The following is a 21,664-nucleotide window of genomic DNA, read 5'->3' on the forward strand; positions in this document are numbered from 1 at the left end:
TAGAAGAAAGCACAAGCATCTTCTTGTCAGCTCTACCTGGTGACAGTGAATAGGCGTGTGCTTTTCCCAGTGCTCTTTGTGTTTCTTCTTTTTACCACAGTGTTTGTAACTGGTGATAACATTGGAAGAGTGGAAAAAAATGTTACCAGGTTCTTTGTCCGAGAGCCCTGGCTTCGGTCCCTTTGAGATTTGATCTGTTCTACATTTGAGAAGCCCATTATTTCTTGCCTGTGTTGTGATGCAACAAATACAAAAAAAGCTAGGAAAATTACTTTTTTTTTTATCTTCCTCTTTGTTGTAAGCATGCAGCATGCCTGTGTTCATACCGATAACTGTATATGGAATCGTTGTGTATTCTGTGCTGGAATATCATTATTTATTTTGGAGTATTTTACTAGTATGAACTCAGTCATCTAATTGCTAGTAAATTGCAAGTCATAAACAGAACCCTCCGATGAGTTCTGATAAGAGCTCAGTACTTAGCTAGAAATTGTATGGGGAGCTACTATGCTAGAATCTTTAACACAGTTTATTGGAATTACTGTTCATATTGCTTTTCCTGTAAAAAATATGTGCTGCAAACTCTGTCTTGGTAATAGCATTTAACTGAACTGGAGACTTGGTATTAGCAGAGCTGAATATAGATGGCTTGTGTCCATATACAACATCGCTAATGACTATGAAAAACATACCTAAAACTTATTAGCTGAAAGAAAAATATATGCTGTCACACCTGCCGGAACTTAAAGGAATACACCATTGTACACCATAATGAAATGTTATTACCTTCCAATTCAATATCTGCAATTTGCTGTTACCTTTGGTCAAATGCCTGGATACACTTGAATTTCCGTGAGATTTGATTTGTCCAACAGTGTTTCCTATGAGTAGAAGTTCTGGAACAGTGGGAACACTGTATGTGATTTTTTTAATTTTTTTTTTTTTTTTAGTAATATAAATGGTTATCTGATAAATGTAGTGAATGCTGTGTGATCAGCATTATATTGTCTGCTGGAAATACAATACAGCAGAGGGGAAACGGTCTAGGAGGTTCCTGGAGTGTGTGGAAGATAACTTCCTGACACAGCTGGTGACTGAGCCAGCTAGGGAGGGTGCCCTGCTGGTCCTGTTTGTGAACAGAGAAGGACTTGTGGGTGATGTGGTGGTTGGAGGCCATCTTGGGCATAGTGATAATGAAATGATAGAGTTTTTGATTCTTGGAGAAGTAATGATGGGGGTCAGTAGAGCTGCCACCTTGGACTTCAGAGGGCAGACTTTGGCCTGTTCAGGAGCCTGATTGACAGAGTCCCTTGGGAAGCAGTCCTGAAGGGCAGAGGAGTCCAGGAAGGCTGGACGTTCTTCAAGAAGGACATATGAAAGGTATAGGAGCAGACTGTTCCCATGGGCCAGAAGATGAGCCAGCAGGGAAGACTAGCCTGGCTGAACAGAGAGCTTTGGCTGGAACTCAGGGGAAAAAAAAGAGTTTATGACCTTTGGAAGAAGGAGCAGGCAACTCAGGAGGACTACAAGGATGTTGTGAGAGTATGCAGGGACAAAATTAAAAGGGCCAAGGCCCAACTAGAACTTAATCTGGCTACTGCTGCAAAAGGCAATTAAAAAAATGTTTGTTTCTATAAAGACATTAGCAACAAAAGGAGGGCTAAAGAGAATCTCCATCCTTTATTGGATGCAGGGGGAAACATAGTGACAATGGCTGAGGTACTTAATGCCTTCTTTGCCTCAGTCTTTAATAGTAAGACCAGTTGTTCTCGGGGTACCCAGCCCCCTAAGCTGGAAGGCAGGGACAGAGAGCAGAATCAAGCTCTCGTAATCCAAGGGGGAAATGGTTACTGACCTGCTACACTGCTTAGACACACGCACACAAGTCTATGGGGCCATACGGGATCCACCCAAGGGTACTGTCATGCTGTAACCCCGGGCAGCAACTAGGCACCACGCAGCCACTCGCTCACTACCCGCCCCCCCCCCCCCCCCCCCCCCCAGCCAGGGGGATGGGGGAGGGAATCAGGGAAAATAAAAAAAAATAAAACTTGTGGGTTGAGATAAGAACAGTTTAATAGGACAGAAAGGAAGAAAATAATAATGGTAATAATAAGATGACAGTAATAAAAGAATTGGAATATACAAAACAAGTGATGCACAGTGCAATTGCTCACCACTTGCCAACTGATGCCCAGTTAGTTCCCAAGTGGCGAACTGCCCCCCCGGCCACCTCCCCCCAGTATATATACTGGGCATGACATCACATGGTATGGAATATTCCTTTGGCCAGTTTGGGTCAGCTGTCCTGGCTGTGTCCCCTCCCAACTTCTTGTGCCGCTCCAGCCTTCTCGTTGGCTGGGTGTGAGAAGGTGAAAACTCCTTGACTTAGTATAAACCCTACTTAGCGACGACTGAAAACATCAGTGTGTTATCAGCATTCTTCTCATACTGAACCCAAAACATAACACTATACCAGCTACTGGAAAGAAAATGAACTTTCTCCCAGCCAAAATGAGGACAGGTGCTGAGGGAGCTGGCGGAAGCGCTCACAGAGCCACTTTCAATCATTTATCAGCACTCCTGGCTAACCGGGGAGGTCCCAGTTAACTGGAGGTTAGCTAATATGACACCCATCTGCAAGAAGGGCTGGAAGGAGGATCTAGGGAATTGCAGGCCTGTCAGTCTGACCTTGGTGCCAGGGAAGGTTATGGAGCAGATCATCCTGAGTGCCATCACACAGCACGTACAGGACAACCAGGTGATCAGGCCCAGTCAGCGTGGGTTTATGAAAGGCAGGTCCTGCTTGACTGACCTGATCTCCTTCTATGACAAGGTGACCCGCTTAGTGGATGAGGGAAAGGCTGTGGATGTTGTCTGCCTAGACTTCAGGAAAGCCTTTGACACCATTTGCCACAGCATTCTCCTGGAGAAGCTGGCTGCTCATGGCTTGGATAGGCGTACTCTTTGGTGGGTGAAAAACTGGCTGGATGGCCGGGCCCAAAGAGTGGTGGTGAATGGAGTCAAATCCAGTTGGTGGCCGGTCACAAGTGGTGTTCTACAGGGCTCAGTATTGGGGCCAGTTCTGTTTAATATCTTTATCAATGATCTGGATAAGGGGATCGAGGGCACCCTCAGTCAGTTTGCAGATGACACCAAGTTGGGTGGGAGTGTTGATCTGCTGGAGGGTAGGAAGGCTCTGCAGAGGGATCTGGACAGGCTGGATCAATGGGCCAAGGCCAATTGTATGAGGTTCAACAAGGCCAAGTGCCAGGTCCTGCACTTGGGTCGCAATAACCCCATGCAATGCTACAGGCTTGGGGAAGAGCATCTGGAAAGCTGCCCGGTGGAAAAGGACCTGGGGGTGTTGGTTGACAGCTGGCTGAATATGAGCCAGCAGTGTGCCCAGGTGGCCAGGAAGGCCAATAGCATCTTGGCTTGTGTCAGAAGTCATGTGGCCAGCAGGACTAGGGCAGTGATCATCCTCCTGTACTCGGCACTGGTGAGGCCGCACCTTGAATACTGTGTTCAGTTTTGGGCCCCTCACTACAAGAAAGACATTGAGGTGCTGGAGTGTGTCCAAAGAAGGGCAACAAAGTTGGTGAAGGGTCTAGAGCACAAGTCTTATGAGGAGCGGCTGAGGGAGCTGGGGGAGTGTAGTCTGGAGAAAAGGAGCCTGAGGGGAGACCTTATTGCTCTCCACAACTACCTGAAAGGAGGTTGTAGTGAGGTGGGGTGCAGTCTCTTCTCCCAAGTAACAAGTGATAGGATGAGAGGAAATGGCCTCGAGTTGTGCCAGGGGAGGTTTAGATTGGATATTAGGAAAAACTTCTTCACCGAAAGGGTTATCAAGCATTGGAACAGGCTGCCCAGGGAAGGGAAGTGGTTGAGTCACCATCCCTGGAGGTATTTAAGACTGGCACATAGGGACATGGTTTAGTAGGACTTGGCAGTTTTATGTTTGTAGTTGGACTTGATGATCTTAAGGGTTTTGTTTCTATGATTCTATGTTATCATGTCTTTTGTTTCTCAGCTTCCATTCAAGGGAAAAAAAAGAGTGAAGTCAACAGTGTTCTGTCATATGATGTACATTTTGGTTTGCTACTGTAAGTTTTCCCTGTCTCTCTTGGTGCATGTGGAAGTGGGGAGGTTTCCCTTCTCCCAGTATATTTGCATGCAATGTTGTGCTCACCAGGTTTTCTGATGTTCTTGATCCTGACCATACCTTGTGCCTATTGCTACATAAAAATAGTCTTTTTAGAGAGGTCTGGAAAAGGATGAAAGACACTTAGCAGGCAGTGAATCAAATGAGTTGGGCAAAATTGTTACAGAAGGTAGTAGCAGATTGTCTTTGTATAGCAGGGCATTGCTGAGTGAGTGGCAGATTCTCTTCTGTACTGCTGGAGAGCGGAAGTAGCGGGAGCATAATTGAGAATTGCTCCAAAGTGTCACTATTTATTTTGCATGGAAAAACCTAAACTATGCTATCCTTATCCCCCTTCCCTCCAAATCATGGCACTGTAATGGAGAGACATCTTCCCTTTGCCTTAGTCTCCCATTCACTGTGAGAGTGCATAAAGAAAACTTAACTTTATGCATTATTGTTTGGTTGCCGGCTGTGGTAAGGGATTGGCTTTGGTGATGACTCAGGGAGGTCCACTGCAGTGTGGTATTCTGCATCTCTGCACTTCTGACTTCAGTCAGCATCATGTTTACTGCAGTTTAGGGAGCAGCGTGGTGATTCTTGCCTTCTGGTCTTTTCCCCTTTTGTGCTGGGGTACTTTTGTACATTTCATATCTTGTGCCTCTTGTACATACAGTATCTTCTCATGTTCTAGTTATGAGAGACAAAGCTTTTTTCTTTCTTGAGAATTGCTCAGTTGAGTACATGTTGTTTGAATGAAGGTAGTATCCTGCAATTAGGATGCAGAAATTTGACTTGTCTTGTTCATTTTGTGAGTTCCCTTGTCTTTTTGCCTTGCAGAAATATAGTTTGCTGTATGTTTGAAAGGTGGAATTTGTGGAAAAGTGAAGGGGTGTGTATATATAATAGAGCTGCTGGAAGTGAAAAAGGGAGGAGAAGAGGTTGTCTGTATGTATACTCTACAGCCTAATCAAAAGGCTGTTGAAGCTGGTGGAAAAAAGTGAATCTGGATCAAGCTCACTGGGGAAAGCACACCTCTTAGCTCAATGAGGAACATGGTCAGGAAGCTCCTAGATGTGGATGGGAGGAGGAATTGGGAAATAAACTTCCTTGCTTATCCATAGAACTGTAGTGTTTATAAAGACTTTGTTAGGCCATGTTTACTCATGAAATTTGTCCTGATTAGCTCCATGTCTACACTGCCCTTCTGAAATAAGCTAAGGAGTAAGATCCTTTTGCCCAGTTGGTTAACAAGACATGAAGAATTAAATCAGGAGCAATTCTCAAGGTAAAAGTCAATGACTTGTCTTTGTTGTCATCTTTCTAGCTGAAACAAGGTAGCAAACTTTTCAGTTTTTCATTGAATGTTTGGATGCTTTACAGCAAGGGAGGAAACAGCATCTTGTCTTTATGTTCTTGTAATAGAACTCTAAGATACATTAGCGTTATGAAATGATTATATATAATCCATCATGTATGCTTTATGTTAATTGTCCCTCTCTATTTATCCTCCTCTTGAGGGAAGCAGGATGGAGGAAGAAACAGTGGAGTCTTCTGGCTTTGTTTTTCTCTTTTCCTCGGTGTACAGGATGAATGACTGCAGGAACTCAAGTTTAACAGAATGATAGGGCTGATTCTCAGAGTAGTGGACCATCTGAAGCTCCCTCTGTCTTACTTTGAAATCTGAACTATAGCATTGCCAAAAATTATACTCAGAGTGCAGCATCTTTATTATCCTCCACTAATCTGTATTTATAGAGGTGTTCGTTCTTCTCTGGTGCTGAATTCATCCCTCCTCTTTGCTTTCAACTGCTGACTTTCTTCAGGATGTATGCTCTGGGATACGAGGTGGAATACGTGCAGTGGAAGCTTCGTCCATCAACTTTCCAGCAGTCTCAAACACTGCCTGACACTATCGCTGTGGTGATACTGAAATCTCTTGGGGGAGGAGAAAGCTTTAGACCCCAGCTGTGAGAAGAGCTGCAGTTGCAGCTTGTTCATTTCTGTGAACTGCTTATGCTTATTAGAGTTAATTTTGTGACTGTGGTGTAGTCTGACTACTGTTGTTATTCACTGTGCCTTTGGCTGGGGCAGCAGAACTTAGAAGCGTGGAGTTAAGTGTCCGCAATTTAAAGTGACAGGGTATGGTATCTTGTTTGTTGGTTATGGTGGCCTGAGTTTATACCATATAATTTCAAACATTTAACTGAGGTGTATTAGAAGTTTAATCACTTTACATGCATAAAATTGACATGGAAAGAGACCTTCTGGAAGGCTTTCATTGACTCCATCAGGGAGCTGGTGAGAGTCAGCCAATTTAAGTGCTTTAGGCCAAGGCTTAATGATACAGGAATTTAAAAAACCAGGAACTTAAGGAGTTCTTAACTGTTTGCTCCAACGCTGCAGTATGCTGCCTCCTCTCTGTCATCTCTCTGTTGGTTATGGCAGTATAACTACAGTGGGGATGCATAATTAAATGGTTCAAGAAACTGAGCCCATCTGAAAAATCCGAAGAAAACTTGCAGTGCTGGGGTGGGAATGAGAGTCTTGGGGATGGGAAGGTAGGAAGAGGAAGAAACTCCTTAAAATAGCACTGCCACTGAAGTAATCTTTTTGTTGAATCACTTAAATGTATGAAGTTCTTTTGTATTAATCTGAACTGTTTCTTCTGTCTCCCTGTAACCGTGGCTGTCGTCTTAGTCTCTCCCTGTTAGTCTCTTTTAGGAGACAACACTTAAATTGTAGGAACGGGTCTGCTTCAACTTTTGGCTTCAGCATGAGGCAGATGCTGTGCAATTTAGAGACTGGAGGAATGAATGAGCAAAGTGATGTTTAGAGGATTATAGGTTGTAGGAGACAAGGAGAGATGTCAGGGAAAGAAAAGTTGTTGGGTTTTTAGCGTGAAAATCTTGATCCAAGCCACACCCAAATTGCTCTTAAATCTGTGTCACTTTATGGGGATGAAGTGCTAAATTGATAGGAAGAATGATAACCTTGGCTAGTGAAACTTGAAAGTGGTATAGTGCATAGCTAAATCTCTTGTGTTCTCTTAAAGGAACAAAAATTATCTGTAAGAATTTTGGAGCACATAAATTGGAGTACTGCTTTACTGCAATTGGACAGCAATTCTTTAATTTGTTAAGTAGATCGAGGTTATATTTCTACCTGATTTTAATGTTATTATGTATAATGTAACTAGGTGATACTATCCTCAACAATGGTTTTATCCTGATCAATGAATTTAATTCTTGTATACAGTGCATAACCTGTATTGTAGTAACACTTTGCACATAACTGATAGAGATTTTGTGTTAATTTACTTTATTTGCCTTGACGAGTTCCCGGGAGTCTTAGTTACGGGCTCATTGCACTAGGCATTGTAAAAAAGAATAAAAAGACTTAATTGTATAGACTACATTGAATAGAAAAGACAGACATATATTACAGGTAATATTAAATATGACCCAAGTATTCATCTCAGCAACTTGTCATAATTTCAAGAGATAATGCATTTAAGACTTTAAAGGCAGGGGCTACTACTTAGTATGAACAAATTATAAAAGTTAATTAAAAATAATGTGGTAGATTTTTTTTTTTCTTAAATGCTATATAGTTCTGAGTATCTTTGGTACGGGATTAATTTCTTCAATGAAAGTGGGAGCTTGGACAGATGGAACCTGGCAACCTTGCTCATAGTTTTCCACTTTCCTTTTGCAATTACTAATTGATTTCTCCTTTTCACTGTCTTCAGTTTTGTAACTGAAAGGTGAAGGTTTGGTGAGAGTTGCGATGCCTCTGCTGAACGTCCTGTCTTACATGTCTGATGAGGTGAAGAACAGATCAGAAGCTGTCCTTGAAATGGTTGCTCAGATTTTGCTGTATTGACAAAGCAGACATGATGTTTGACTGTTTGGAGGAATTAGACATATAGACACAGGTGAATTTGCAGTAAGAGGCATATAATGAGTTGCCAGACTTTTCAGAGGAGTAGTGAATTGGGTTAGGATGTGCAATCAGCTGATCTGCAGCTTGGAGAAAAGAAATGAGGAGCTGAGGGTTCAGTATTATTTTCATTTTGATCGTGGGAAGGGTTGTTTGACTGTTGTGTGAAGATGAAGAGCCTTTTAAATATGAACTTCTGATTTCAAGTGCACTTCAGTAGCCATGCCACTTAAGCAGTTCCTGCTGTGTCCATTTTGCTGGTAGAAATGTTTGCGTAGTGATACAGTGAACGGATCTGTCAGTTCAGAAATGGCTTTTCTCCCTCGCAGAAGTGTTTCTCAACTGTATCGGTTCCCTGATCTGGCTTGCTGCATTAATGGCTGTGTTAGCACTGTGGAGGAGGCTGGTCCTCTTAAGCTAGTGTGGAGAGGACTGACCCTATATGTGAAACCAAAATTGTTGTTCTAATCTTTGACATGAAATGGAATCTGACTGATTTGCTTAGATTCTTATTAAAATAGCGCTGTTAAAAATTCAGATCGATAACTTTCAGCAATCGGTTTGTGGATTTTTTAAAAGCTATTTAAGTGCTTCTGTGCTGTCGATTGAGACCGAGAACCAATGACATAGTAATAAAACCAGACATATAAAATCAGATAAAATTCTGCTGAACTTTGATCATTAGTTATATTTCTAGAAATGCATGTTTTCTTAGCACCACAACTTTAATACCAGCTTACAACAAAATTTTGTTCTTGTCAAACTTACTTCATGTTTAAGAGTATGAATTTAACAGTACACTTCACTCAAAGTGCAGAGCTAAACTGGAGATGGTATTTTAGTTCTGTTCATGTAGTGAGTAAGAAAGACTTGCAGATGCAAAAAATCTGGTTGGGTATTTTTAATATGGTGTTAGCTAAATGTTCTTTGAAAAAAAAAATTAGAAAAAATATTTTGGGGGTGGGGAAAGAAATCAACAGTCAAATAATAGCCACATACGAAATTGATTATTTGTTGTTGTTGTTTGTTCATATGATGGCTTTTATTATAGCAGTTGTATACTCTGAATATGTCTGTTCACATCTCCCCTGTGAGATAGGAAGATGCAATGACTCAGGCTTAGTAAAATTTTCTGTGGCCACTTAGGGAAATATATGAAATAAGAAGTGAATGTAGATCTTATCTAGCACAATAATCCCCAGAGCATTCTCCTCTCTCAACTGACAAAGCTCAGTGTGTTTCACTGTGTTCCTTCTGCCACGTTCATCTGTTCTTCACCCATTGTGAGAAACGTTTCCTTAATTGTTTGTACTTAAGCTCATACATACTGACTTTCTGAAAAGCTGTACAGACATTTTGATAAAGCAGGCATAGTGTATCTGTGAGATGATGGAAACTAGTTACAATCCACTTGGCCAAGCTTTAGCTCATCTGAGGAATCTTTTGATGAAGTTTTTCATTGGGCAGGACAAAATTCAGGTTTTTTGACGAGACCGGTATTAGCATTGATTTGCAAGACATTGCTAATATGTATTAGTATTAGACACTTAAGCATGTTTAAAAATTACATATGGGTGTTTTTAGGACAGGTTGTGATTTTTTTATTTTCTTTTTTGGAATGTAAAATTCCATTTATCAGTAACATAGTATTCTGGTTTTAACTTCAATTTTTATATACTTTCCAAGATACTTTAGCTACTTCAGTTTATCTACTTCAACAGGTTCTGGCACTCTCAGTGAAAATTGTATACTGTGGTGTAGTAAGGCTTCTTTGATAGAATTAATTACAATGGCTTCGTGAGAGCCAGATTTGACTGCAGTTTTCTCTAAAAGTGCAGTGGTGAGTAAGACAATAGCAGAGTTTCCCATGTCTTAGATCATTCTGTTTATTTCTGGTATGCAAAAGTAACTTAATGGAGCAGGATCTGAAACAGCTTTATAGAAAGGTACGAAGAGGATCTGTCTGAAGTTCAGGGTAACCACAACTTCTAGAAAGAAGTGAGCAGTATTACTGCTTGGACAAACTGCTGATATTTTTAAGTGCTGGCTGTCTGGGTTTACTTCCATATCACATCTAAAGTTGAAAACTAAAACTGGTTTCCCTTTTCTTTTAAAAAGGCATCAAATGTAGAAGAAGTAAGTTACATCTGTTACTTTGTTAAATGCAGTCTTAGGTTTGATCCTTAAGTTCATCTACTTGTGGCATAGCTGATTTGCCTTCTCTTAAAAGCAGCAGAGTGGGTAATGTTCCTCCCAAACTGAAACAAGATCAGTCTATTCCCAGCCATTGCTCAGGTGTGCAAGTAATAACTGTGTACCTGCAGAAATGAGGATTAGCTACTTGGTCTTGACAATGGAAATGATACTCAGTACATGGAAATCTTTTTTTTCCTATATTTCAGGCTTAATTTGGATCTTGGGGATTGTTTACTTACAAATTATGCCACTGAGTTGCTCATACTCAAGTTCTGGCTCGGTAGGTTTTTTTTTGGTTGTGGGTGTGCTCTGCTACTTTAAGAAGATAAGTGAGGAAGGACAAAACCAGTAATTTTTGTGTTTTGTATGGGTTGTGACTAGAAATGGCTATGGAGATGTATGTATATCTCTGTTATTTGCACAGCATTTGGCAAATAAGTCTGTTTTAATCAGAAGCCTGTACACTCTATAAAAACCTCACTTGTTCCTGTACATTTTTGGACTATGAAAAATGGTATCTTACTGTTTGTCACCTGCCTGTAACTACATTTTTTCTCCTGATAAGCATGCTAGGAAGTGAGAGGTCTTTGACAGATCACTGAAAATATATTACATTTGACTGCTGCCTGAGACTTTTCTCCACAGATGGGTCACAGTAGTCAACCCAAATCTAAAGAAAATTTAACGAAGCAGAAAGACCTCACTTGCGTCCTACAGAATTAAGTGAGCTGGTTTCATTTGCTCCTTTATAGGCTTATCATTAAGAATTAAGCATATCCCCACAGTATTTTGTTTTTTGTCTCACTTGTTTTGAGCTGTCTGTCTGTAGTGATGCACTACTATGCTGGCATCAGTGTTACATGGGAAGATTTGGACAGCTGTCCTGTATTTGTCCAATCTTTGATAGTCGGGACAAAGAAGTTTTAAAGATTCGTATGGATTTAAAAAACCTAGCATGGTATGTTGCAGAAGATCATTTCACACAGTAATCTTGGCGTGGGAGTACTGATGAACCCTGTTAATCAGCAATGGTTGTGGTCAGTCTCATACACATGCATGAACTGTTGAAAGATGCTTACGTGCTGTTGACTACTATTTGACAATCTTGCTCAGAGTAGGTTCACAATGCAGTAGCTCCATATTTTGAGGAACTCCTATGTTAACAAAGTTCTTCTACAAGGCTGTTTCAGACGATTAAACAAGAGACAAAATTGCATTGTAGATGTGCTTAAAAATAAGTTAATGAGGAGAAGACAGGTTGGAAGACTGCCTGAAATAACTTCAGATGTTTCACAAATAAGTCTGAGATATGGATAAGAGGACCTACTGCTTCTCTCAGTTTGTGACTTATGCGCAGTGATTTTGTAAGTGAGGCTGTTTCTTTATCAGCCACACAAGCTTGTAATATGCTTCCTTTGTTCCTACCAGGTTGAAGGCAAATTTTGATTACTGGGCTATTGGGGAGGAAACAAATGTGCTGGAGCCTAGTGGATGTGGTCTGTAATCTCTAGATGGATATGCTTAGATGGCTCTACAGCTACAGGCTATAAATATTCGAAGAGAATCATGAAGCTTTATTGAGAGAGCTGGATGCACATGTAGTGAGAGTGTAGGTGTGACACTGGAGTAGTGAAAGCTGTGCCAGAATCTTACCTTCCTTTTGAATAAATGTGGAAGGCTTTGGATGTTTTTGTTGTGTGTGTTGGAAAACACTGTAAATGTGTGTAATTTGTGGCTGTTAATGGAGCACTTTTTTGGAGGTGGGACTTTGCCCCTTCTGCTGGGGATGGGATTATGGATGTATACCACCATTATGGAGTTTTAATATGATTGTGTTGTAGTCTGTAGTTGGCAGCTGGTGTATCGTTCTCTTGGGTTCCTGCATGTGGAGCAGTTGAAAATGTTTTCTTTAAAGGCTTCTAGTAAAAATTTAATCAAATAAATATATCTTTCCTGTGGATCTAGGTAGACTTTGAAGGCCTCATCTGTCTGAATGTATTTTATTAACAAGGCTTGCCCATGGAATTATTCTTGGTGGTTTTGCTGAGAACATAGCACTTAGATCTAAGCACTTTGCAACGCTGTTATTATTAAGAAAGATTATTACAGTAGTAATTGTAATAGTCCTGTATTTATAGTACATTAATGACAGGAAATGTGCTATATGTCTTAAGTTATCAGTGATGTAATGGATTGAAGCACCTCCTATCTTTTCTTACTCCTGTTATTAATGAAATGCTTTTTTCTTTTTTTTGGCTGCTACTCTACTGGTTGTGTTACTCAAGTTAAGCTCCTTGTGAGTTAATCAAAGCAAGTGTCATTCTGTAGGAGACATGAAAACTGAAAGCTTTTGCTTAGGGCACCAGTAATTTAAGTTCTCCTGATGAAAACTTTTTATTTATTTGTTAGCGTAAAAACCAAGATTAAAAAAATTAATAAATTGAAGGAGAAAAACATGTTCTTCCTGTTTTGAATTAGCATATGGATCTTCTGGCCTAACTAAATATTATGTGATTGCATAAGATCATGGAGGATAGGAATTTGTGCCTCAGGTTGATCTTTACTGGATCTGTGTTCCTAAAGGTATTTTACAGCATCTTGTGCTGTTGCTGTTCCATTATGTAATTAAAATGATTCTTTTTTTAATAGTGAGGAAGTCTTAAGAATGTTTCCTAGTATTGTTAACGTATGTTAGCAGTTTTCAAGCCTTTGTTAGTATTATTATAGAAGGATGAATATCATCAGTGATTAAAGTTTTTGTATGATGTAATACAGAAGAGGCTTCCTGAGACCTTGTTCAGGCTATGCAAAGTAAGCTTTATTAAAAGTCATATATAAAAATTAGGCTGAGATTCTGTGAGAGACTGAGCCTGTGATGAGGATGAAAGTGTTGCTTTCATGAGAAGAGGACACAAAGCACGTGACTGCCAGGGTGTGCATGCAGTCTCCATAGCACGTGAATGCTGCTGATTGCAGAGCGCCAAACTACTTATCTAGAGAAGCTGCTTTTTAACATCTGCCAGTTACAGTAGATGTTCTCTTACCTTTGGTTTGATAACTTCCTTCTGTTTCTATGTATGGGTTTTTTCCTGCTTTTTTTTGTCCCATTTTTCACCTTAACAGCAAGTCATACAAAAGAGGAGAAAGAAGCTTGCATTAGGTATCCCAGTTTTGAAGGCAGGAGCTTTAAACTGATGAAACATCAAAGGGAATAATTTGGGAAGAAGGAGGGGTTTATCCTTAAGAAGCCCAAACTGGACAGATTGGCACAGTGTGACATTTATAAAAGTGTTATTCATGTGATATATGTAGTCTTTAAAATGCTAAAAAAGTGGAAGTTCAGCAGAACAGCAGATCTCTCTTACAGTATGACAGCTAAAATGTTAGAGTATAGGATTAAAACAGCAGTAAAGTTGACTTCCTAGACGGGGAGAGACAGAATTGGAAGTATTAACAATTTGAAAGTTCCCTTCTGATTCTAGTAAATGTTTTGTAAATATTCTTGTGGACATCAAGCTGCATGAACCAAGGCTACAACACAAAGATGCCTTTGAGTTAGCAGAGAGGGATTGTGGAGACATGCGTTGCAGTGGGTTTTTTCGTGTGTGTTCTGTAGCCTGCATGCACAAACAGATAGTAGAAACCCAAATATAAGCAGGGTATCTTTCTGAAACACCCTAATGGTAGAGTTAGAGCCTTCTGTATATAACATACATATTAGTAAAAAAAAATAATCTTGAGAGGCAGATGGGAAAAGAGCATGATGCCAGACATTGCCTGCATCTCCTCATTTGTATGCCTGTTTTCTTGGGACTCTGGTGATCTTCTACTTGAACAAAACTTTCAAGTGCAAAACTAGACTTCAGTTCTGAGTGGGTTCAGTTGAATGTGGCAAGCACGAAACATGGCTAAATGAGAAAACATAATGCAGGCAGTTCTTCCAGGAAGTCTCCAATCTGAGGAGTCAGGGTTCTGTTTCCTGGAAAAGCATGAGCATTGTCTTACCATTTATTTAAAGGAAGAAGTCTCTTCAGGTGGCTTTATCCAGTTTGCTTTCAGGAAGAGAAAACCACAAGGTGGTCCAGAAATGAAATGCTTTTGTAATCTGTTTATTGATTTTTATTTATTTATTTAAGTATTTTTTTAAAAGGACAATGTATATGTATATACTCATTCATTACCACACTTAATGTGTCTAGTGATGTATCAGGCTTTTACAGAGGGACTAGCTAGGGTCCCCAAACAATTTTGCAGCTGTGGTCCAATCCTTGAGGATGAGTCATGAATCTACACACTGAATAATGGATTGAAGTATGTAAGAGAGCCTTCCTGAAGTGCATTTACTTAGGAGTTGATTGTATAAATGTAGATGATCATACATGGTATTCAAAAATATATATTCTGGGTGACAAATGTTTTCAGTCAAGTTTCATTCAAGGTAATATAAAAGTCCTAAGGGAGCAAGTTGTAGACCCTTTTGCTCAAATAGAGTGGACTTGTTTTGACTTTCCATCCTTTAAAACAAAGCAGGTAGGGAAAAAAAATACCATGTTTTGTCTTACTGGGTTTGTTGTCACCTAAAAGTGTCATTGGAGTCGTCAGGAGCAAAGCATGGAGCAGATGTCTTTGAGCATCCCTGTGCCAGTTCTTTCACAGGTTCCTGTACATCCTTTTCATTGGAGTATCTTGGTTTGAGCTTTGGTCAATTGTCTTGAGTGTTTTCTGATGGAGATCTTTCCCAGAGTGAAACATGGGCCTTGGATTATCATTCCTACAGTAGATCCAAGTGTGGTTTGAGAGGGTTGCAGGGTTCTTGTTGTTGCATCTTTAAACATGGTAGCAAAATATTTTATTACTCCCAGTAATAGCCATAGATAATAGCTGGAGGGTGAGGATTGTTTTGCAAAATACTGTTGGAAGTTTGTTTCTTCAGGGACACATAAGCAGGGGAAATGTTAATGCTGAAAATACACTCCAGCTGGTAGTAGGCTACTGACTTGTATTTTCTTGAATGTGAGTGATTCCTTTTACTTGCAGTACTTAAAAGGTTGGAAAGTTGCAAGGAGAGGGAATACAGATTGATGTACCAGAAAGTAGGAGACAAATACCAGATTTTAATTGCTACTAAAACAGTGAAATTGAGCAGCGGTATTGGTGTGACTGGGAGATGTGGATGTTATACCTTTTTTTTCCTCTTTCTTTTTCTCCCCATTTAGGAGGGCTTTCGAGCTGCCGCTCTGCTGCTGAACAGCATGCAGTCCTTTCGGGAGCAAAGTAGTTACCACGGAAACCAGCAGAGCTACCCGCAGGAAGTGCACAGTTCATCCCGACTGGAAGAGTTCAGCCCCCGCCAGCAGGCCCAGATGTTCCAGAGCTTTGGAGGAGGTGCTGGCAGTGGACGTCGTGGAGCAGCAGGAGCCTCTACAGCAATGCCTGGTGAGAGCTCTGGCCATCAGAGCTACCAAGGTTTCAGAAAAGAAGCAGGAGAGTTTTACTATATGGCTGCCAACAAAGATCCAGTGGCGTCAGGAGGGCAGCAGCCACCTCAGCGCAGGCCTTCTGGACCAGTACAGAGCTATGGGCCCCCTCAGGGGAGTAGCTTTGGGAGTCAGTATGGGAGTGAGGGACATGTGGGCCAGTTTCAAACACAGCACTCGACCCTTGGGGGTGTATCCCACTATCAACAGGATTATACTGGTCCTTTTTCTCCAGGGAGTGCCCAGTATCAGCAGCAGGCTTCTAGCCAGCAGCAGCAGGTGCAGCAGCTGAGACAGCAGATCTATCAATCTCATCAGCCTTTACCCCAGGCTTCCAGCCAGTCTGCTTCTAGCACCTCACACTTGCAGCCAATGCAGCGGCCATCCACCCTGCCTTCCTCTGCTTCTGGGTACCAGTTACGAGTGGGTCAGTTCAGCCAACACTATCAGCCACCTTCGTCATCCTCCTCCTCCTCTTTTCCTTCCCCACAGCGTTTTGGCCAGTCAGGACAAAATTATGATGGAAGCTACAGCGTGAATTCTGGGTCGCAGTATGAAGGCCATGCTGTGGGTTCCAATGCACAGGCATATGGGACCCAGTCAAACTACAGCTTTCAGACTCAACCGATGAAAAGTTTTGAGCAGTCTAAGCTGCCCCAAAGTGGGCAGCAGGGGCAGCAGCAACAGCACCCACCTCAGCATGTAATGCAGTATTCAAATGCTGCCACCAAGCTCTCTCTTCAAAGTCAAGTGGGACAGTACAGCCAGACTGAAGTTCCTGTAAGGTCACCGATGCAGTTCCACCAAAACTTCAGTCCAATCTCTAATCCATCTCCTGCTGCATCTGTGGTTCAGTCTCCAAGCTGCAGCTCTACCCCTTCTCCACTCATGCCAGGTGGAGAAAATCTCCAGTGTGGGCAAGGCAACATGTCCATGGGTTCTAGAAACCGAATCCTGCAGATGATGCCTCAGCTTAGTCCTACACCATCTATGATGCCAAGCCCCAATGCTCATGCAGGGGGATTCAAGGGGTTTGGGCTGGAAGGACTGCAGGAGAAAAGGCTCACAGATCCAGGGCTGAGCAGCCTGAGTGCTCTAAGTTCTCAAGTGGCCAATCTGCCCAACACAGTCCAACACATGTTGCTCTCAGATGCCTTGGCACCTCAGAAAAAAAGTTCCAAAAGGTCATCCTCTTCAAAGAAGGCCGACAGCTGCACCAACTCAGAAGGCTCCTCCCAGGCGGAGGAGCAACTCAAGTCTCCCCTGGCAGAGTCCCTTGATGGTGGCTGTTCCAGTAGTTCAGAGGATCATGGGGAAAGGGTGAGACAGCTGAGCGGCCAGAGCACCAGCTCAGACACCACTTACAAAGGGGGTAACTTAGAGAGATCCAACTCCTCACCAGCACAAGGCTCTCAGAATGAGCCATCAAAACTCAGCAGCAGCCCTGCAGCTAGGGAAGATGTGGCCTCCCCTGATGGGAAGGAAGCTGTAGTGGCTGTGGAAAATGCCCCAAAAGTGAATGAAAAGGCAGTTGGGGTGATTGTCTCCCGGGAAGCCATGACAGGAAGAGTAGAAAAGTCAGGTGGACAAGATAAACCTACACAAGATGATGCTTCCACAGCCACTCAGGCACCAGCTAGTGCTAGTGGAGCAAAAGAAGCTGGGCATGCAGGGACGCAGCCAGAAACTCAAGGAGGAGGTAAAGGGAGCAAAAGTGGAGATAACACTAACCATAATGGAGAGGGGAACAGCCAGCCTGGTCATGCAGTTGTTGGGCCAAATTTTCCTGCAAGAACAGAACCTTCCAAATCTCCTGGCAGTTTAAGATACAGTTACAAGGATAATATAGCAGCTGGTATACAGAGAAATATTGGTGGCTTTCCACAGTATCCTTCTGGTCAAGAAAAAGGGGATTTTCCAGGGCACAGTGAGCGCAAAGGCAGGAATGAGAAGTTTCCTAGCCTCCTACAGGAGGTCTTACAGGGGTACCACCACCATCCAGACAGAAGGTATTCTAGGAATGCACAGGAGCATTCTGGGATGGCTGGGAGTTTGGAGGGAGCCATGAGGCCCAATATCTTAATCAGTCAAACAAATGAATTGACCAACAGAGGCCTCTTAAATAAAAGTATGGGGTCTCTCCTGGAAGGCCCTCACTGGGGTCCCTGGGACAGGAAGTCTAGCAGCACAGCTCCTGACATGAAGCAGATAAATCTAGCTGATTACCCTATTGCTAGAAAGTTTGATGTGGAGTCTCAGTCTTCTGCCCATGAAGGGGGAGCGCTCTCAGAGAGGAGATCAGTGATCTGTGACATATCTCCATTAAGGCAACTTGTCAGAGATCCTGGCCCTCACCCAATGGGGCACATGGGTCCTGAGGCCAGAAGTGGAAGGAGTGAACGTCTTGCCCCTGGCTTGAGCCAGTCAGTAATACTCCCTGGTGGTTTAGTATCCATGGAAACAAAGATGAAAGCTCACAGTGGGCAAATAAAAGAAGAAGATTTTGAACAATCGAAGAGCTCAGCTAGTCTCAATAATAAAAAAACAGGAGACCATTGTCATCCTGCTGGCATCAAGCATGAATCTTTCCGAGGCAATGCTAGCCCTGGAGCTGCAGTCTCCGATGCTGCTCCAGACTACATTCCCCAGCAGGACAGCAGATCAATGCAGATGAGACGAGCACCTGGCAGAACTGGAAGCAGCAGGGGTAAATCACCTTCTCAATTTCAGGATCTTGCTGATAAGCTGAAAATGTCACCAGGCAGAAGCAGAGGCCCAGGGACAGATCTGCATCACATGAACCCACACATGACACTATCTGAAAGAGTTAACAGGGGTTCCTTGCATTCTGCTTACCCTCAGAATTCAGAAGGCCCATCTTTGGCTTCAGCATATCACACAAATGCTAGGCCTCATGCTTTTGGTGACCCTAACCAGAGTTTAAATTCCCAGTATCATTACAAGAGACAGATATACCAACAACAGCAAGAAGAATACAAAGATTGGGCAAGCAGCGCGGCTCAAGGTGTGATTGCTGCAGCTCAGCACAGGCAGGAGGGAGCAAGGAAGAGCCCAAGACAACAGCAATTTCTGGAAAGAGTAAGGAGTCCCTTAAAAAATGATAAGGATGGAATGATGTACCTTCAAGGTGGCTCTTATCATGATACTGGAAGCCAGGAAGCTGGGCGCTGTGTTATGGGGAGTGACAGTACTCAGAGCAAATGCACTGAACTGAAACACGGCAACCAGAAGTTGCAGCATCATGAATCTGGATGGGACCTGTCTCGGCAAACTTCTCCTGCCAAAAGCAGTGGCCCTCTTGGAGCAGCCAACCAAAAAAGATTTTGCCCTCAAGAAAGCGATGGGCATCGACGAGAGGAATCTACAGATTTGCCCAAGCCTAGTAATGCCATGCTCAGGCTCCCTGGCCAGGAAGACCAGTCTCCTCAAAATCCATTAATTATGAGGAGGAGAGTCCGTTCTTTCATCTCGCCTATCCCTACCAAAAGACAGCCACAGGATATGAAGAACAGTGGCAGTGAAGATAAAGGGCGACTGATGACTTCAGCAAAAGAAGGAGCTGATAAAACCTACAACTCCTATGCCCATTCATCTCAAAGCCAAGATGTTGGCAAGTCAGTTGCAAAGGGAGATTCCTTCAAGGACCTGCCAAGTCCTGACAATAGGAATTGCCCTGCTGTTTCCCTCACAAGCCCGGCTAAGACCAAAATATTGCCCCCCAGAAAGGGGCGAGGATTAAAACTGGAAGCTATTGTTCAAAAAATTACATCTCCCAATATTAGGAGAAGTGTTTCTACCAACAGTGCTGAAACTGGTGCAGATACTGTCACTCTTGATGACATCCTGTCTCTTAAGAGTGGATCTGAAGGAGGAAATGTGGCTGGACATGGACCAGAGACTGAAAAGAGAAAAGCAGAGATGTCAGATCAAGTGGGGACAGCAAGCCAGGATACAACTGGTGAAATAACTCTTCCAAGATCTTCAGAAGAGTGGCAAAGCAGTGAGGATGATAAAACCAAGAAAGAGGTCCCTGAAACTGCCAGTGTTGGTAAAGAAGGAGCAGGATCCAGTGCAGTACCGCTACCTTCTCAGAAGTCAGGTGGTCAGGGAAGGTCTGATGGATCTGTAAGCGGAGCTGGAACTCTGACCTTTTCCGACCCAAAAACAATTTCCTCTTCTAGTGTGTTTACTTCTGAACCAAACCCAAAGTCTGAGGAAAAAGATGGAGATGTGACAAACATTTCACCCAAGCCAGATGGTTTCCCTCCAAAGGGATATTTTCCCTCTGGAAAGAAAAAGGGGAGGCCAATTGGGAGCGTGAACAAGCAGAAGAAGCAGCAGCAGCAACTGCCACCACCACCGCCACCCCCACCAGTACCTTCCCAGTCTTCAGAAGGGGTAGGTGGTGGTGAGCCAAAGCCGAAGAGGCAAAGGAGGGAGAGGCGAAAACCTGCAGCACAGCCACGGAAGCGGAAGCCTAGACGGGCTGCTCCAATTGTGGAGCCTCAAGAACCAGAGATCAAGCTTAAATATGCTACCCAGCCTGTAGATAAAACTGACTCCAAGAATAAGTCCTTTTTCCCTTATATTCATGTGGTAAACAAGTGTGAATTAGGCGCTGTGTGCACAATCATTAATGCGGAGGAAGAGGAGCAGAACAAATTGGTGAGGGGTCGGAAAGGGCAAAGGTCTTCAACACCCCCTCCTAGCAATGCGGAGAGCAAAGTGCTGCCCACCTCAACTTTCATGCTGCAGGGCCCTGTAGTAACAGAGTCTTCTGTCTTAGGGCATCTGGTTTGCTGCCTGTGTGGCAAATGGGCCAGCTATCGTAACATGGGTGACCTCTTTGGTCCTTTCTACCCCCAGGATTATGCAGCTACCTTGCCCAAGAACCCACCTCCAAAGAGGGCCACAGAAATGCAGAGCAAGGTCAAGGTACGGCACAAAAGTGCTTCTAATGGTTCCAAGACGGATACAGAAGAGGAGGAGGAACAGCAACAACAGAAGGAACAAAGAAGCCTAGCTGCTCATCCCCGCTTTAAGAGGCGGCACCGCTCTGAGGACTGTAGTGGAGCCTCTAGGTCACTTTCAAGGGGAGCTTCTTGTAAAAAAGCAACCACTGATGGTGGCAGTGGTGGTGAAAAGACTCCTTTGGACTCAAAACCCTCTATGCCCACTTCAGAAGGTGGCACTGAGCTGGAGTTACAAATTCCTGAACTACCTCTTGACAGCAATGAATTTTGGGTCCATGAGGGTTGTATTCTCTGGGCCAATGGGATCTACCTGGTCTGTGGCAGGCTCTATGGGCTGCAGGAAGCTGTGGAGATTGCAAGAGAGATGGTGAGTACCTAACATTGCTATACAAAATTATTTGTTTTCATTTGCAATATATATACCATTTGGAATACCATTTTTCCTTGTTCCTCTCTCATGTCTTAAGCGATCATCTTTCATCTTAAGTAAATCTCTAGTGATGTCCTTTTGATGACCTCGTTTAGATCTCTGCCACACCTGATCAGACAGATTTTTCAGGCATCCAAAAGCTGGGTGCTCATTACCTACTAAAAGTTCTGGATGTCCAAAGGCTTTCTCATGACTACAATGATCTTTTTTTCTCCTTATTCTATCCTGTTAGATATTTAATATTCTCTAGAGCTCTTCTCGGAGTCATACAGTGAAAGGACAAGTGGCAGCAGAGACAAATTGCAACAAAGAAAATTCCAGTTAAATATTAGGCAAAAAAATTTCGGTGAGGGTGGTGAAACAATGGATTGAGGGAGGGGGAATGACAGAGAAGCTGTAGAATATCTGTTCTCGGAGATGCACAAATGTGACAGGGCAAGGCCCTAAGCAACCCACTTTACCTCTGAAGTTGGATCTAGCT

At 42.8% G+C, this 21,664-nt stretch overlaps 1 protein-coding gene across 9 annotated transcripts in view; it reads left to right on the forward strand.

The window, feature by feature from the left end:
• The window catches only part of TCF20 (transcription factor 20), a 132,113-nt gene that overhangs the window by 71,535 nt on the left and 38,914 nt on the right, over positions 1-21,664 (forward strand). For 8 of the 9 annotated variants that reach the window (XR_011328795.1, XR_011328796.1, XM_069807077.1 and 5 more), the window contains one exon: positions 15,499-21,120. Coding sequence is in view for 7 of the 9 variants with exons in the window: in XM_069807077.1 (XP_069663178.1) it covers positions 15,535-21,120 (5,586 nt within the window). In the remaining 2 variants the exon portion in view is untranslated. Of the gene's footprint in view, positions 1-15,498; positions 21,121-21,664 lie in introns of those variants that run through there. The other variant, XM_069807079.1, reaches the window with a different exon arrangement.

Source organism: Haliaeetus albicilla, chromosome 19, assembly GCF_947461875.1.
Source record: "Haliaeetus albicilla chromosome 19, bHalAlb1.1, whole genome shotgun sequence".
Taxonomy (NCBI): Eukaryota; Metazoa; Chordata; class Aves; order Accipitriformes; family Accipitridae; genus Haliaeetus; species Haliaeetus albicilla.